The 18,522-nt window shown below is 36.2% G+C and overlaps 2 protein-coding genes across 5 annotated transcripts in view; one reads left to right on the top strand and one right to left on the bottom strand.

The window, feature by feature from the left end:
* The window catches only part of LOC149569448 (kinesin-like protein KIN-12G), a 103,481-nt gene that overhangs the window by 28,359 nt on the left and 56,600 nt on the right, over positions 1-18,522 (top strand). For all 4 annotated transcript variants that reach the window (XR_016362746.1, XM_089822152.1, XM_089822149.1 and 1 more), the window contains exons 9-14: positions 68-142; positions 10,554-10,641; positions 10,728-10,786; positions 10,981-11,044; positions 11,186-11,251; positions 11,346-11,582. Coding sequence is in view for 3 of the 4 variants with exons in the window: in XM_089822152.1 (XP_089678278.1) it covers positions 68-142; positions 10,554-10,641; positions 10,728-10,786; positions 10,981-11,044; positions 11,186-11,251; positions 11,346-11,582 (589 nt within the window). In the remaining variant the exon portion in view is untranslated. The remainder of the gene's footprint in view (positions 1-67; positions 143-10,553; positions 10,642-10,727; positions 10,787-10,980; positions 11,045-11,185; positions 11,252-11,345; positions 11,583-18,522) is intronic.
* On the bottom strand, positions 6,800-8,786 carry LOC149569449 (uncharacterized). Its single transcript, XM_089823425.1, has 3 exons — positions 8,642-8,786; positions 7,376-7,724; positions 6,800-7,218 (listed from the first exon to the last, which is right to left on the bottom strand). The coding sequence occupies exons 1-3, from the start codon at positions 8,784-8,786 to the stop codon at positions 7,050-7,052; spliced, it is 663 nt and encodes a 220-aa protein (XP_089679551.1). The 3' UTR covers positions 6,800-7,049.

Raw genomic sequence — 18,522 nt, 5'->3', positions numbered from 1 at the left:
TGTTCTTAAATACATTCTTTAAAGACTAGATTTAAGTATTTGACTTTTCTCTTTTTTGGCAAAGTAGGCAAAAACTTTCAGGTGTTGAAGGTGGACGCTTAAAAGAAGCCACAAATATCAACAAATCTTTGTCCACTTTGGGGTAATGTCTCATTTGAATCACTATAGATTGCATATATTTGTAAAATGATTAATAATATTAGTGTCTTTAAGATCTATATAAATGATTCCCACTAGTAATAATACAATTTTTTAGAAAATCTATAGATAGTTTCTTTTTTAGAAATTCTCATTATTTGTTTTGTAGTTTACGCTTCTTATATGTCTTATAATTTCTTTTTAGAAATTCTCATTAATTGTTTTGTAGTTTACGTTTCTTATATGTCTTGTCAAGAGTAACCTACAATACTAGTTATCTCATGCACTTGTTCCCCAAGAGTCTAGGATGTTCTTTGTTGGAATGGTTTTATAGGATCCCCTATGGCACTTTCAACACCTTTGTAGAGTTGACTTAAAAGTTTGTCTCCCAATACACCTATAATATAGAAAAGCAAATTTACACTCTTAGATCTATGTAATGCCAAGCAAAACAGTGGGGAAAGTCTCGATGAGTACCTCTAGAGTTGGCAAGCCTATTTGATTTGTCTCTCATACAATCCCCCTAAGAAACACTTGGTCATCATCTTTATCAAAAACTTACAACATAAGATGGCCTACAATATGCGAATGAATTGCATTGACACCTTTAAGGACATTTGGGATAAGGGGTTTGCCATTGAGAAAAGATTGGTATCTTTGGGGATGATTAAATTGTACAAGGACCATAATGACAAACCTGATAATGATCTTTCGGGTAATGGGAACAAGAACAAGAATGTTGTTGGCGATGTACCATTGATACCAACATGTTCTAGACATGGCTGTCATACCTCTATCCTCACCTGTTTGTCAACAAGCAACCCATTAAACAAATGTTGTCTTAGTTCCCCAAGAACTACAAAAACCAAGAGCCCAAAAAAATCATAAGCGTACATTCACTACCTTGAGTGAATCCTTGATTTATTTCATAAGATGGCTAAGGCTAACTTGATAGTCTACCCACAGACTCAACCCTTTGATGACTCTACTCCAAAATTCACTTGATACAAGGAGGACAAATACTATGAATGCTACTATTAAATGCATGAAGTTGAAACATTATATTTGGGATCTTATTTTGATCGAAAGGAAATTATTGTTGAACCACCTTTCCATGTTTCATCTAATTCTCATTTGTAGATCTCTCAAGCTATAGTCCCTAAGCACAGTTTAGGGGTTGGTCCCTCTAATACTAATAAAGGGTTGCAAGGTCAAACCAATAAGTGAAGATAATTGCAATAGTGGTAATGTCTACACCATCGCAAAACTTGACTATGGTAACATAGTTGGTTGCATTACACAGGTAGAGGATTACATTGACATAACCCGCATCAAGGGACAAGATTCCCAATGCATAGTCTCCAACATACGAGCAAAAATATCTATCGCTAGTGCTTCTAATATATCTTTCTCCATTGCACAATATAACCTCTTGGAACACCTCAGTAACATTTCCATCCAAATCCCCATCGTAAATCATTTCCATCCATAGAGGAATCCTCACAAAAGCTTTTCAAGATGCTCGTGTGCCCAATAATATCGATCCCATATAGCTCTAAGCACTCGTGGGACATTTAACATTATCAACATCTAATATTATCATGTACCCTATCATTTAAACCATTAGGTATGCCCTCCATATCAGTCAATCACAATCTCTTGCTTTGCATCCCAATCATTTTTGCTTTAGTTGATTTTGCTCTCCTACAAAATTTCTAGCAATGAGGTAAAAATAAGAGATAAAAAATTACTTCTTCTCTAACCAGTTTGAAATACTGGTCCGCTTCGGGTTTGATTTTCCTTGTTTTGGTTTGAACCCGTAGTCCAAAATTTAAACCCTGACGACTTTTGGCTGCCCAGATCGAATTTGGGACGAATTTGGGTGAATTATATATTTTTTGAGTTCTGGTTGCCCTAAAAAGTGAATGTAAGTTATTTTGGCTTCTAACATCATTTATGATGTGCAAATAGGTGATTGACCAAAAGAAGTTTGTGCAAGGTGGAGTTTACATCATATGATTTTATGATACTCTATGCTTCTAGGCTTCATAAATAAATAAATAAATAAATAAATAAATATATATATATATATATAATTTTAAAATTTTTTTTTCACATTTTTGAACGAACGAACCTAAAACCCTTTCCAAAATTTTGCCATATCGGCAAACCGGTTCTTTAAACCTATATTTTGAATTGAACTCGAATCGGTGACGAAGGATTATTGCAGACACAAGAATGAGTCATCAACACAGAGTAACACCAATACCATTGAATGGCCAAAAATTAGATATTTGTAATTATGTTTCAATAGAGTAGATATAGATCAACAATATGGCACAAAGTGAAATATCTGAAGTGATATCTCCAACAACAGCCTAGGGTGAGGAGTTACTCCCACCAAAACTGCTAGGGACGACCTTCCCCTTCGAAACTACATTCAACCAAATATCCAATTTTGAATGGAATAAAAAATACAAAGAAACATAAACCACGATGTGCTCCTACACTACTAACCATCACCCTATAAAGGCCTTAAAGAAGGCTGACATCATTATATTATAAATATTTCCCCTTTTATTTTATAACTAAACTATTTAATTCAATAAGTCCTTTATATCATTATTTAATTTTTGGGACAACTTAATTAATTATTTGACTATGTTAAAATTTGGGGATATTATAACCCTCTCAGCCCTTAGATTGGTTTTCCTTGTGCAATCCACGAACTCTAGGATCCTTTAGCATATACTAATGTTGGTAGCCATATCCATTGGAGTCTCCATGTTGCATCATGATCACATGCACACACTTGGATGTAGGCAAGAAGAGTAAATCTCCATCACACTTTTGCTGCTTTACTGTGATATAAACATCGCCATGCCTAAGGTCCTCAACATCCCACTAAAGCCAATTATCAAACACATCGAGGCTCAAATCTCAAGCTTTCATGTTATCATGTCGATTAATCTTTTTCAAAAAATAATGGTGTGGAACCTCAAGGATTAGGTGCAACTTGTTCTTCTCATGAGGAAACCACTCACATAAAGAGATTGCAATCATGCATGCTTCATGCGCAACTAAAAGGATAAAATCCATAATCAACCAATTGTAGAGATTGCTCCTACATGAGACCATCGATAGAGCCTGCTCCTCCATGAGGCTCATCAATCATTGGTAGAGCTTGGTTATTTGAAGGATCGTTGATAGAGCCTACATTTCCATCAAATTGACTGAAGATTGCTGGTTTGATGAAATTTGTGTAAGCATCTTCTTCACCTTTTTGGTTTCCTTGAAGACTTGGATGTACTACATTCGAAAGGACAATTGTTGACTCTTGCTTATCAAAATCCTTTTTTGGTTGTAGTGAAGTTGAAGGCACAACTTCATCCTTCATAGGGCTCATGGTATCAAGTACCTTATTTTTGATCTCCCATCTAAGATTATTGTTGTAGACTATATTACTGTTGGAGGATGGATACTTCATTTGCAAATCTATGTAATCCTTAAGAGATATGTCTGTGTGTCATCCACCATCAACCTAATGTTGTTTGATTTGTTTAGTGACTCAGCCAAAGTGAGTGGATGCATTTCCAACTGCTCGACCCTTGGAGGGAAATTTGACATTGTTGGTCTTGTATTGGTTTGAGGAGTGTGGGACATGTTGCCCTTCATTCTTCCACTTGCTATGCACTTGAGTGTCTCACCAATATGATTTGGTCCCCTTGCCAGGGTATGGCAGAGTTTTTGTTGACTTCTTTTTAGCTCCCTCAACAATATTGTCATATCCATAGATGCATCTTCTATTCCATCTCTGGGTGCCATACTATGATTTAGACCCCCAAACTCTTAATCTTCTTTATAGGTTGAACTAGCTATGGTACGATTGTAATGTTAGAAAGGCAAATTAACTATCTGCCAACATTGTTGGTATAGGCCTACCAATTGGTCAAACAGGTCCATCTCTAGCTCAATCTTACCTTCCGGTCCATGTTTTAACATATAATATACCAAACTGCATAGTACCCAAATTTCTGCCATATGTCACATACCACTGTGATGTATTGACACTCTCTTACGACACAATACCCAAAGGCAAAGTACCCAAGGGAAGCCTTTGAGGAAAAAGTACCTTCGACCCTCAATCAATGACATTCGACACCCTTCAGCCCCAAATGGTAAAGTTCCACTAGTACAAAAATGTAAGCCACACACTTCCAAACACTCCATACATCAATGTTACTTCCAATGAAGGATTTTAATTATAGATAGTTCCTCTATCGATAAGATTATTACAAGTATAGGAATAAATCATAAACACATAATATACACCAACAACATTGAATGGCCAAGAACTACAAATTTGTAGCTATATTTCAACAAAATAGAGATAGATCCCATAACAAAGTACAAAGTGAAATATCTGAAGCTATATCTCCAACAATAGACTAGGGTGAGTAGTTGCTCCCATTGAAACTGCAAATATAGAATAGGGAGGATTTTCCACCTCCTTAAATTACATACAACCAAATACCTGATTCCAAATGGAATCACAAATACAAAGAAACCTAAATCATGATGCCTTCCTACATTGCCAGCCATCGCCTTATATTTGCCTCCAAGAAGTTTCCAAAAGGTTACCATGGGACATCATTATATTATTATTTTGACCCACTTTTATTTTACTTAAAAAATTAATTATAGAAGTCTTTATAATATTATTTTATTTTTTGGACTACTTAATTAATTTAATTTAATTAAATCACTTTATTAAACTCTGGGACATTACAGGACCCATGTGGGTCTCTTACCCTTTGTCCTCTCCAAAGAATATTATATTCTTTGTTCCATTCCCCAATATTCCTTTGGCATGTGAGGAAAAGAAATGCTTTTATGACAAATCTTCCTCCCGACCCCCAATTTCCTCTTATCCTCTCCAAGGTTGTCAAGTGTCAAACTTGGAGTAAGAGAACCCTAGCCATTCTTCACCCTTGATTCTCTCCTTTCCATCTTAACCCTCCATTTCAATTGCTTCACACAACCAAGACTCTTGCATTCTCATTTCCATTCATGCAACTTTCAACTTATGCAACTGCACTCTCACGCTTGAGCAATTCTTGACCTTTCACCATATCCTTGCAAGCTAGAGCATTATGGAACATCTACATACAGTTATTTTGTCAGATTTGTGAGCACACATACAACCAATCAACCTTAGACAAATTGTTGCATCAAGGAGACTGCAAATTGCTATTTAGATTTGAATTTTGTGTTGATTTTAGTGTTCTTTCATCCAATCTTCTATGCTATTTTTTGAAGTTGTGATTTGAGTGTGACTAACTAGTTATTGCATTCCTTAGAATCACATTTCCTTTTACTCAGCTATGAATGGTGGCAGGGTTGTTATCTATGTTCCCCCAAGTTTTCGGTACGAGGACGGCGGGGGACGGTGGGACGGGTTTTCGGGACGGCAAATTTTTTTGGCGATTTTGGGGATGGGGGGGGGGGGACGGGGACGGCTATATATATAGGAAAATTTTAAAATATAGTATATACATTGAAATTTGTAAATATACATGTCATTCATATGAAACTAAGCACAAAGTATGTCATTTAAACATTATAGAACCATAACATACAACATTTGAATGCCATCTATGAAATAATATCCGATTTTAGTATTTTACTATTTAGTATTTTAGCATCCAATTTTGAAAATGCATATCAATACAATATCAGAGAACACTGAACAATGAACATTAAGTTATTAACCATTGTCAATATCATAAGACTCATAATGATAAGCATGATAAATCATAAATCTGAAAATCAAAATCAAAATATGCCCAAAGCTATAGGCTGCCATAAAGTAATAAGTATCATATAATCAATGTATCATAATCATGTTCATGTTCAACATAAAAAGCAAAACATAGAAAATGAAGCAGATTGTTGCTCCTATTTTGCCTCTACTAATCCATGGCATCAAAATCAGAATCCTCCTCACTGTCATCCTCCACAGGAAGCGTAGTCTCATCTAATGGAACCCCAACCAGTCCTGGTGCTATGTCATCCTCATTTATCTGGGCCACATCCTCAGGCTCAACATCCCATCGAAAGCTGGTGTCTGCCTATACTCTGGAGTTTGGCGATCGGCAAGTCGAAGAGCATGATGCACTGTCACTAGCTTTTTCGCTCTTTTAGAGGTAAGTCTATTCCTCTTGATAGAGTGGATATATGAATATGTGAACCAGTTCCTCGCTATAGCTGAAGAACTAGCAACTTGTGAAAGGAGGTGACCGGGAAGTATCTTTAACTTAGGTGTATCTCTCCCATGCCAAGTCCACCATCCAATAGGATCCCTTTGTGCCAAAACAACTCTATCCAACCTTGCTTGTGGCTTACCCAAGTTTGGGCCACGAAGGTTGGTGAAGTCAAGGAACTGTGCACGAAGAGTAGAGGCATCTTGAGCTGAATACATCTTATCAATTGCTTTTGTGAAGCCATCTAAAACCTCAGGATCATCACATGGGAGGCCCCTTTCACCCAACTATGCATACCATTTGGGATTTAGAGCAAATGCTGCCATATGAAGCGGGGTATTCATTATGTTCCACCTCCGCGTCACAATAGGCCTAATATGCTCCTCATAAAAGCCCAATGTAGGATCCTTTGCCGCAATAATTCTCTTCATCTTACCCAACATGCTGTCAATAGTCTCATAGATCTCTCCTAAGCTAGGAGCATCAGTATCAGCATATCTAATGACATCAACAATGGGTGCTATGACAGAGCAAATGTATTTGCAAGATCAAAATGCCAAAAAAAAAAAAATCAGAATTAGAATTTTAAGATTATTAGTAGGAAAATCAGCAAGCAAAAGACTAATAGTAAATTTAAAAACCAACAACTTACTTCATTGTGGACCACCAACTCTCATCAAGGATCCTTTGCCTCACCGCTTTTCCTTCAGTGGACTTAGAATGAGACCATCGTCCCAACTTTGGATTCACCACCATCAATTGAAGGGCCTCATACACCTCAATCATCCTCTCCATCAAGATGAAATATGTGCAATACCTATAGCAACAATTAAAAATTAAAAATTTAAACTTAAATATTAATGATTAAAATTTAAAACAAAAAGCATCACATGTAAGTAAACTTATAAATAATTTTTTTAAATAACTTAAAGTTAAAACAAACTAAAAGTAAACTATAATTATAATTGACATACCTTGTCTCGGCTGGTTTGAGGAACTCCTTTTTAGAGAAGGACCTGAATAGAGCAAGTGAAGTGTGGTGGTTGCAAATAAACATTTGCACTTCTCTAGCTTCTAGCACCGCTTGCTTCACCCATTCAATCTTCCCTATGTCCTTCAATGTATTGTTCAAGGAATGAACACAACAAGGGGTCCAAAATATGTGCCTATAAGCACCCTCTATCATCAAACTTGCTGATTTGTACACAGGTGCAGAATCTGTGATAACCTGTACAACATTAGAGGGCCCAATCTCCTCTATGGCATCTCGCAAAATGGTGAACTGAAAATTTGCATCCTTCTTCTTTCTTGAGCAATCTCTGGCTCTCAAAAAATAAGAGCCAGCAGGGGATGTGACAATGATATTGATGAGTGGCCGATGTCTAACATCGGTCCACCCATCCATCACAATAGAGCAGCCTGTCCTAACCCAAGTGAGTCTCATATCCTCAAATAATAAAGCAACCTTTGAGTACTCTTCATCTAGGATAGTGGTTCGTAGCTTATGCTCACCGGGGGGCACAAATGAGGAATTCATGCTCATAATATCTTTTACCATTTGTTTATAATAAGTGGAACGGGCTGCATTATATGGGATACCATTAGCAACAAAGAATCTACCAATGGATGCCTCACACTTCTCCTTTGCTTGTGCATTAAACATACTTTCCACCGAGCCCTTCTCACTACTACTTATCTTTCTCTTCCCTCTAGACCCACTAGGGCTGCCACTAGTACCAATGGTGGATGAAATATGCCTAGATGATTGTGAGGGAATGGATGGTGATGTCACTGTCAAATTTTGCCCCTCGATTTCAGCCTCTAAGTGCAATCTTTGACATTCTAATTTTTGTGTTTAAATATGCAATTGAATAGATATATGAGCTGAAACAATGAAAAAATAAAAAAAAATCAGACTTTGCAAGTTACAAATTTATTAAAAAAATGATAGATGAAAGCACAAAGAGTTTTATACTTACTTGGTGAACAAAATAGAAGATCAAACCCTTGGTCAAGCTCTTGGAAGCAAAACTATTACCTCCTCTACTTGCAAAATGAAAACTTCAGCTGGCTGCAACATAAAATGAAAACCAAAGAATGGTTAAAACAATTTAAATATGTTGAGTTATATACATTTTAGGGTTTTTGGAGGAGTGGGGCCCACTAGCCGACCAAAAAAGACACAACAAATGTTTTTTTAATGTTTTGAGTTTGCAAAAAAGGGGGACGGCTGGCCGTACCTGGTACAGTCGGGGGACGGCTAGACGTCCCCTTTTCATACCGGGGACGGCTGGCTGTCCCCCTTTTGTCCCCCACACGTCCCCAAGTTTCGAGGATGTCCCTTGCAAAAAAAGGGAATTTGGGGACGGCTGGGGGATGCCCCATACCCGTCCCCGAAACGGGGGGGTTTTAGGCGGGGTACGCGTCCCTAGGGAACATAGGTTGTTATGTATGGTTTGAGGTGATTAGAACTTGGAATACTACATATCAATTGGAATTAGAGTTTAATGCATTATTTCTCAAGGAAAGAGGTTCCTTGCATGAGCAATAAAATAGTGTATGGCAAGGTAAGGCAAGACCAAATGTTCGATAAGATATGTATTAGGTGCTTGTTTGCCAGTTATTAAGAAAAGTAAAACCAACTGAACTGTCAAGCAAGGGTCTTAATACTGTAGAAATGTAGCTTGTGATCCACTTTTTGCAATTGGGACAGTGGGTAGTACAGAGGTTGTTGCTTCATATGTAAAGGTTGTCTAGACTAAAGGGAGTAATCACTCAACAAAGTCTACACTATGAAACATTACAGCATGGTGGATTAGATGCCTTAGTGGATGAAGTGCAGCTGCCAATTTAGCTCTGTCAAATATTAAAAATCCAACCGCATATGTGTGGTCCATATTAAGGAAATGTTGGTTAATTTGTTGTACGATCACTTTGATTAGTGGTAGGCTGACACTTCTTGATTGTAGGTAGGAGTCCATAGAAGCATAAATCATGAAAATATCCCAATTATACCTGATTAATTGGGAATCAGGGTTGCTTCCAATTTTTTCCCCAATAAATTAGAAAAAAAGCTTGGTCAAGGATTTTTGACCCAAAAAATCAAAGTTAAATCTGGTATAAATTGTGTCTAAATCTGATTAAAATTACAATGGGGGAAATGCATTACAATGGAATCAGATGCAAAATCAAATGTTGGCAGCTAATTTTTTCACATGAAGAATGGACATTTAACTCTGGAAACAATATCTGCAATTTTCTATACAAATAGACATCCTACAAGGGATCTTTGTAGACTGATATTCCAACTTTTCTGATACCGTGGACATTGTAATGTGAATGAGCTTTAGACAATGCTTACACTTGCACCGACTTTTCTGTAACAGCTTAAATGTTTTGAAATATAGACAGTAACATGCACACAAAATGCACAGTGTAATGTTCTGGACTGTACTCTAATGCTCTTTATGATAGATTTGACAGAAACTCAGCCAAATAAGTTTTGTATTAGAGTTAAAAGTCTCTTCTAACTGTTTTCTGTTACTAGCAGTCATTGAGTGGACAAGACAACCTTGGGTTACTTATAGCTCCAATCAAGCATGCTGTCCTTTGGTTTTATCAAAATGTAGTTACAGCTATATCAGTTCTATCATGCAGGGCAAGGATCCCTACAAAATTATTTGCTTGAGATCCTTGATTGTATGCATAGCTGAACAGGGAGTCCCTCTGAGAATTTTAGTTTATTCCCTTGCCATATTTCTGTGGTTTTCTCTTGGCAGCTATGTCAAAGTTTAATTCTTAGGTGCTTTATGTTTTTGGGGCCTGTTAGTCTGTATGGTTCATGTGGCCGCTATTTTGGTTAATGGAAAAAACATAAGCTACAATTTAGTGGGAAGTTCACAAGCTATTAATGTGAGGAGTTTGAAAGAATGCAAAACATGCTAAAGTATCCTTTCTGTAATGCACTATCATACAAAGAATCTTAACATGTTGCATGCACATATCTCCAATCACCATGGATGAACATACCATATATTTCTTCTCAATTTGATGTTTATATCTTTGAGCATGATTGCCACTGATTTTGGTTACTTGTCTCCAACCTTGTCAGAAATATTATTTTGTTTAACATCTACAGTGTTTGGACTGCAGACTGGTGATCATGAACCTCGTTGACATTGCTAATGGAAAGCAGCGACATGTGCCATACCGTGATTCAAAACTTACTTTTCTATTACAGGTGAAACTAGAAAGTTGTAATATTCATTCATTTCAATGGCTACCTTTTTATTGCAGGTAAATTTAATAACTACATTTTCTTTACAGGATTCTCTTGGTGGAAATTCAAAAACCACAGTAGTTGCAAATATTAGCCCATCTATCTGGTAATGCTAAAAGAATTACCTTTGCTTCTCTAATTTTGAAAGAATTATTTGGGAATGCTACTTTTGACATTGGTTTTCTTGAGAAAATTGTCTGTACTTTTAACACTGAGACTCGTGCTATCTATGCATTGATATTGTGGTTCCTTAGATTTGTACATATGTGGAAAACCATATAAGTTTGTTTGAATGGGCAGTTCTGCAGTGGATACTTTGAGCACACTGAAGTTTTCTCAACGAGCAAAGTTCATACAGAATGCTGTTAGTTTTATTGCTCTTTATGTTTTAATTTTTATTTTGTTAGAAATCTCTCTTTCTGTAATATTCTGTCCAGGATTTTATTGTTTGTCCTGCATGCAAACAGTAATACTTATTGAAAAGTCACTGTTCATTTTTATAAAGGTGGTCATTAATGAAGATACAACTGAAGACATCTCAGTGATGCGGGCACAGATTAAAATGTTAAAGGTAATCTAGTATCAACATAAAATCCTAAAAACCCTCTTGATTTGTCAATTCAGTTTGTATATCTTTCCTGATGTGCTGTTTTTATTTTCGCCAGCAAGAGTTGCAAAATGCACAATACCTGCAGAAGGCTTCCTTTTATTCTTTTGCAACATCACCACGGAGATTAAACAGCTTGCATTACAATTCTGAAAGTCCTACTGATCATACCGGTAATTTGGAGTCTGCTTATATCTGCAATGGTGGTCAAACAAGTAGTTCAGCTTCTCCAGTGGTTTCTACTGCAAAATGTATCTGTGAAAGTGGAGAATGTTCAAGTAACTGTATGTGGAAGGTAAATTTTCTGAAATTGTCAACTGCATAGATGCCAAAAATTTACATGGTATATACTTCATCTTTATGTGTTAAGTACGCAAAATTTGACCTATTATTACTCTACAGAAGCTATTCACTTGACTTAACACTGTTACCTAGCAGAGATCACTATCCATTTTGATTAATCTTGCTTGAACTTCACCTATGCATTTATCTAAAATGTGGCTAAATTTATTTATAGAAGAAAAATCTTAGTTTTGTTAACTCAAAATGACAAGAGAAGATTAAACTTGCTTAGTTCTTTTGACTTCCATATAAGAAAAGTACAACTAGTCAGTTAATAGGGTAAAACATAATGTCCTCTTGATAGAAATGGCCCTCTTTAGTTGACATGCAGATTTGTTGAACTTGGCTAGTATTACAGGTAAAAATATCACATCAAATTGGCAGTTTCCTTTCCATTACAAGAGTCTCTGGGTATTCATCCCACCTTATTCCATATCTTAGACTTTTGAGTTGTACCTTTAATTGTGACAGAAAATGGAATAGATGTGTGGTAGAATTGCTCTTTGAGTTAGAAGAGTAAATTTCCGGTGAAATAAAACTAATCTAAAACCAGAAGATTGAAATTTGCAGTTAATAGTTTTGGCAATATTTTAATTTTTTGTGCGACTCACATCCATATTGAATAAAATGCAAGTAGTATTTATTCAATTTTTTTGTCTTTTGATTGAAAATAAATTTAGCAGCTAGATGACTTTGTCTAGCTAAATGCATGAACCAAAAAATAAAAGTACACATTTAAGTTGAATTGGTATCAATGTTTTAACATAATGACTCCGATAAAGTAAATGTAAGAATTATTACAAAGTCACAATTTCCAACCTTGGAAATATTACCCAAAGTAATTGTTAATATATTTTTATGTATTAACAAATGATCCAAGAGATCATTATAAAGAGTTTTACAAATATGCAAAATAGAAAGTTTCTAACAAGAAACTTAAGAAGATCGTAAAGACGATTCTTATCTAAAAATAATTAAATACAATACATAATTGACCATTAAAGTAATAAAATAATAATATTCTAATACCCTCCCTTAATGGTCAATCTTTCCGCAATACCAACATGTCCCTTAAATTGAAAAAACTTATGTAGACCAAGAGGCTTAGTAAAAATATATGCAGTTTGATCTGCTGTTGTAACATACTGCAAGTAAACAGTCCCGTCTTCAACCAATTGCCTAATGTTATGACAATGAATGTCCACATGTTTGGTTCTTTCATGGAAGATCAAGTTCTTGGCAAGTCTAATCACTCCTTGATTATTAGAGAGCAAGGGAGTCAAACCTACTTGAGATAAATGCATATTTGCAAGCATTCAATGAAGCCAAACTGCCTCACAAGCTGCCTTAACAACTCTTCGATATCCTACTTTTCTGGAGGAGAGTGAGATTGCATGTTGCTTCTTACTAGTCCAAGTGATTGCACTAGATCCCAAACTGAACAAATATTTAAAAGTTGATGTGTTATCATCGACCGAACTTGCCCAATTTGAATTTGTGAACCCACTGAGTTTGGAAGCATGGCTCCTAGTGTAAAGAAGTCCATAATTAGAGGTTCCCTTCACATAATGCAATACACGCTTCATGGCTACCCAATGATCAATCTTGGGGGCTATCATGAAGCGTGAAATTAGGTCATTGCAAAATTGAGATCAGGGCTAGTGACAGTGAGGTAGATGAGATTGCCCACTAGTTGTTTGTAAGTGGTTTCATCAATAGGAGGAGAATTAGACTTGGCAGACAACTTTAGCCTTTTCTCCATATGTGTAGAAGAAGGTTTACAATCCTACAAATGAAACCTATCAAGTAAGTTCTTGACATACTTAGATTGAGAAATAAAGATGCTACCATCAGTTTGCCAAACCTCAACACCTAAACAATAATGAAGAAGCCCTAAATTTGTCACATCAAAATCCTTGCACAAATCTTGTTTGATTTCTACAATCAAATATGTTGAACTATCAACTTAATGATCAAATCTTCCATATAGACAACATGAAAGAGAATATCATTACTAAAGCATTTGATATACAAATTATTGTTAGAAGGACAATGTTGAAAACCATGCACCACTAGGTATCGATGAATACCACGCTCAAGGGGCCTATTTGAGTCCATAGAGTGCTTTCTTGAGTCTACAAACTTGGCGCTCTTTTCCAACAGTCTTAAAACCAAGGGGTTGTGTCATGTAGACTTCTTCTCACAACTCAACATTGATGAAGGCACTCTTAACATCCATTTGATGGACTTTCCATCCAAATTGAGCTGTAATGGTGAGAAGAAGATGAATTGTCCTCATCTGGGTAATAGGAGAAAAGGTCTTTTCATAATTAATGCGCTCTTGCTGTGTGAATCCTCGAGCAACTAATTTGGCATTGTATTTATCTAAGGTATCATTTGTGTGATACTTGATCTTATTGACCCATTTGTAACTAATGGGTTTCTTCCTTGGAGGAAGATCAGAGAGAATCTTGGTGTGATTCTTCAAAAGACTTTAGTATTTTGCATCCATAGCCTATTCCTACTCTGGAATCCCTGCAGCCTCTTTAAATGTTGGAGCCTCATAAATACAATGAAGGTTGGCCATAAAATCAAAGTTAACTATATTTTGCTGCTTGCCCTTATTTCTAGATCTACCCTTAATGAGCTCATTAGGACAAAGATCACTGATCGTTTTAGCCCACCATTTAGTCTAGAGAGTAGATGTGCCAACATCAGGAGGAGGAATAACTGGAGCTGGATGTGGAAAAGGATTTGCAATAGGTGAAAGATTAGCATCATTTGGAGGAAAATTTAGGTAGTGTATCATGAAATTCAAAATCTACATTATCCCTCTCATCAAGTGAACTTAATGGAAGACATACACCCAAATCAAAGGTCTTCAAAGGTTGATCCTCGGGATTTTTCTTAGAGGAGGAAAATGGTCCTTGTTCAACATCAAAGACAACATCCTAATTGAAGATAAAATGATCAATATCTACATTAATCAGCTGGTAAGCCTTATGGTTGTCACTAGAACTTGTAAACATGAGCTTCTGACTCTTGGAACCCAATTTGGAGTGCTGGGCATCTAGAATCCAAACATATGCTAAAGAGCCAAACACTTTTAGATGGCTAATCCTAGGTTTGCAAGTTAACATCCACATTTCTTTCATTGAACTAAACTACTTCTAAACAACATGAAATGAAATCCTTTTCTAAGTTGGGAAATATCGTCACCATGCAATTATTCAAACTTGATCATAACAATTCACCATGCAAGATGCAACAATTTGAAAAGTGGAGTGACTTTGGCATTATATTAACAACACTTCTCCAGCAAGTCCTTGCTTTACAAATGGGAGGGGTGGCATTTATATAGGAGCCCCAATTACAATGAATGACTAAAGATTGATTTGAAATAAATGGCTTGGATTAATCCATTAAAAACCCTAATTAGGGAAACCAGACGTAGCCAATAGAAATGAAGCACCAAAACATAAGCCCATGAGAAAATTCAAGGCTTGAGACCAACAAGAAGCAAGAAAACCGCCTAGTTATTATACAACTCATCATCCGAGATGTATACTCCTTTCTCCATCTTCCTTTTAATAAAATCAACGTACTTAAAGTAAAATTTTACAAAGTTCCTCCATGTCAATACTAAGAAGGCCTCCATGTTGTAACTCTATGACTCTAACTTCTCCAGGCAAATTTTCTCTTAATTCTACCACCTTATCATTAGGAACATTCATTGTTCTTGGACTTCTTTCTCTTGGATGGATGGACTTTACAATGCTTGAAGCCTTGGTATTTCCACCCTCGTTGTTTGGAATTCTTCTTTATTTTCTTTATCTTCGTATTTGATCCTTGAAGCAATCCCTTGAACACATTAACATCGTCCTTGGCATAATAAATCCATTTCCTTGCATGACTTGATTATCATCAAGATCACTCCCTTGATGGGAAACTTGTTTTTGGCTTTTTTCTTGCTCTCGACCTCAAACTCTTCTTTATGTCCTTCGTTCATGAAGGTTTGGTCTTGGGATAATTCTTTCAGCTTTGTCTTTGAATTTCATTCCTTCATCCCAGCTTTGAAATGCACCATCTTGAAGTGTTGCCTATTGAACTCAATCGCTTTGGACTAGTCCTCTTTCATTTGCTATCCTTGGCCTTGAACTTGAACTTGTCTTCCACCTTCCTTTGTTCACTTTTGTGACCATCCCTGCTTTTGATCTGTACATGGTTTTCTGCTACAAGGTTTGAACTCAGTATGGTCTTCAAAGGGTTTAAACAAATTAATAAATTTCAGATTTCACAATCCCTGTATTAGCCCATGAATTCTATACCAACTTAGTGATTCTATCCCTTGAAAGGTTGTAATTAAAACAAACATTTGGATTAGAATCCTAGGACAAAGTTTGGTCAACACTTAGCCTAAAAAATTAGCAAAATTAGTCTTGCATTCGAATCTGTTTTTCTGACGATAAATTGGACAAGTCTGAAGATAAGTTGCAGTTGATCCAAACCATTATCAAAATCTTTGTACAAAAACTGTAGTGAATGTTTGGAACATAAGATTTACCATTTAAACATGCATTAGAATCACGATTTACTGCAACATAAATGATAAATCAGACCCCTGTTGTATTCTGATCTTCTGAAGACATTAGGGGAATGAGTCTGAAAATTAGTTTTAAATAGGCTCCAACATAATCCCAACATAATCCAATGAATACATGTGGGTTCTCACAGTAGTATGAATGAGTTTGATTTGGAACAAACCTTATTTTCATGACGAGAGAATTCCTGATTTTCTGAGGATAAGTCTGCAACATACCTTTCCGGATCTTTGTATGGCCTTCAAAATGACTTTAGGCAACATCCACGAGGTGCTAGTATGACTTGGATTAGATTGCAATGAATATGACAAACACAGAATTAAAAAAAATAAAAGAGTAAAATTTGACTTTCAGAAAATTGTCCTCAATTTTTGCTTGTAACGGCCTTACCTCAGACCTCAAGTGACTGAAATCAATTGGAAATGGTAGGTTTTGATGTGGAGATCAATCTGCAAAATGCATGCTGGGGCTGGATCCTCCAAAGAATTTATATGGAAAAATAGAACACTTTTCTTTATATCTGCAGACGTGGGTTTCCAAGTCAAGGCTTTTGAACTTAAAATGACTCAAAATGAGCCTCAAGATGTCACGAAAAGCCTGCAACAAGGTTGGGCTCAGATTGCAAACAAAGACAAAACCTGGATTTGCAGGGAAGAATATGATTTTCTCACATTAGTCCTCAGACTTTCATTCGTGGCAGCCTTACCAAAGTTCCGCAATGAATGAAAATTGTTGGAAAAGAAAGGTTTTTGGTCACCAAACAATCTGCAAACAAGTTTGGATGCCTAAAACCCTTTGATTATTTTCTTAGTTACCGGTTCGAGTTTGATTCAAAATATGGGTTCGAAGAACCAGTTCGCTTGTACGGCAAATTTTTGGAAAGTGTTTTGGGTTCATTCATAAAAAAACATGTAAAACTTATAAAAAATTATATATTTACATATTTATGCAGCCTAGAAGCATAAGTTAAAATTAGAATGTCACATAGTATCATAAAATCATATGATTTAAACAACAAAACACCATAAACTTCAAACTTGTAATCATAGCATCATGAATCGTAATCATACCATCATATATTTCAATCACCTATTTGCTGATGCTCGAGACAAATAATCTATTTGCACAGTTATAATGAGCATTAGAAGCCAACATAAGCCATTTACATTTACTTTTTAGGGTTGTGGAACTCAACAAATTATGAAATATGTTAAAAAAACGACTTAAACACTGTTCATAGGGCAAAATTTGCTCGGGTATGCTGGAAATTCAATTTGGGCAACACAAATTCGCTTGGGTTCAATCTGGGTTGATGTTGGTTTGAACCATGTCCCCAGAAATCAATCCTGTCTGTATTTCTATGGTATTGGACCTGAACCATGAAATGGTTTGAACCAATATGTGGTTCAGAGGGCAAAGTGGTGAACCCGGGTAACTAAGATTATTTTCTATGATTTTTCAAAAAAATTGCCACTGTTCATGAAGTTTGCAGATCTGAGCCTGTATACCTCATATTTAACCCTCTAATGGCCTCGAAACCGATGCTCAAGGATGGGGGATTGGTTTAGAATGAGTGCTTGGCAATCTGAGCATTTGGATTTTTTCTATGAATTTATTAAAACTAATTTCCAATCTCAGAAGTCTGCAGATTTGGACTGCAAAATCCTTGTCTTTGGTCCTCCAATGGCCTTCAATGTCTCAGAAGATACTCTCCATAAGTCTGCAATCATTGCTGGGCGAGTTTAGAAGCTAGGATAAATATCTAAAGTTTGGCACAAAATTATTTCCATGGAAGTCATCCTCACATTTCAGTCACTTTCGTGGCTTACCCCAGACTTAAACATTGTCAGGCCTTTTTTCAATGGCAGCCAGCTTGCTTCTTCATGTAGACTTCAATCACCCATTATAGCATGATCTCGACAAACTTCTATTTTAATGTTCTCACCGACAGCTTTTTAAAGCTCCAAATTGCCAATGGGGGTACCCATTTACAATGGGGTGATAGTGTGAAAACCTCACAACTGTATCATACAAAATTTCTCATAGGGATCAAGGGTTTAAAGCTATTTTGGTGGGTATTGCTTAGAAAATTTTGTAATTGCAATCATGCAGTGATGGATTTGAAGGAGCTTTTGATTGATATTTAATTTTTCCATAACTGCTTGCTTTATTTGAGCTGATCGCCAAGGTTTTGGAATGAATATTGAGGTTGGAATAGAAATCAAGGTTAGGTGTGGCTGGATACACATAAAAATGGACACAATGATAAGGGCCGCTAGAATACATTAGATG

This window comes from Cupressus sempervirens, chromosome 3 (assembly GCF_028749045.1).
Source record: "Cupressus sempervirens isolate cs-2001-9-10 chromosome 3, ASM2874904v1, whole genome shotgun sequence".
Lineage (NCBI taxonomy): Eukaryota > Viridiplantae > Streptophyta > Pinopsida > Cupressales > Cupressaceae > Cupressus > Cupressus sempervirens.
Note: the sequence above shows the minus strand (reverse complement) of the source record. Positions and strands in the feature narration are given on the sequence as shown.

Bases quoted from the DNA above. Each gene is read 5' to 3' on its own strand.
- LOC149569449 (XM_089823425.1), bottom strand. From the start codon at position 8,786: ATGGGGCATCCCCCAGCCGTCCCCAAATTCCCTTTTTTTGCAAGGGAC. The intron at 7,725-8,641 runs GTACGGCCAGCC...ATTTTTTGAGAG, and splicing joins CCGTCCCCCGACTGTACCAG to CCAGAGATTGCTCAAGAAAG. The intron at 7,219-7,375 runs GTATGTCAATTA...TTGTTGCTATAG, and splicing joins CTCAAACCAGCCGAGACAAG to GTATTGCACATATTTCATCT.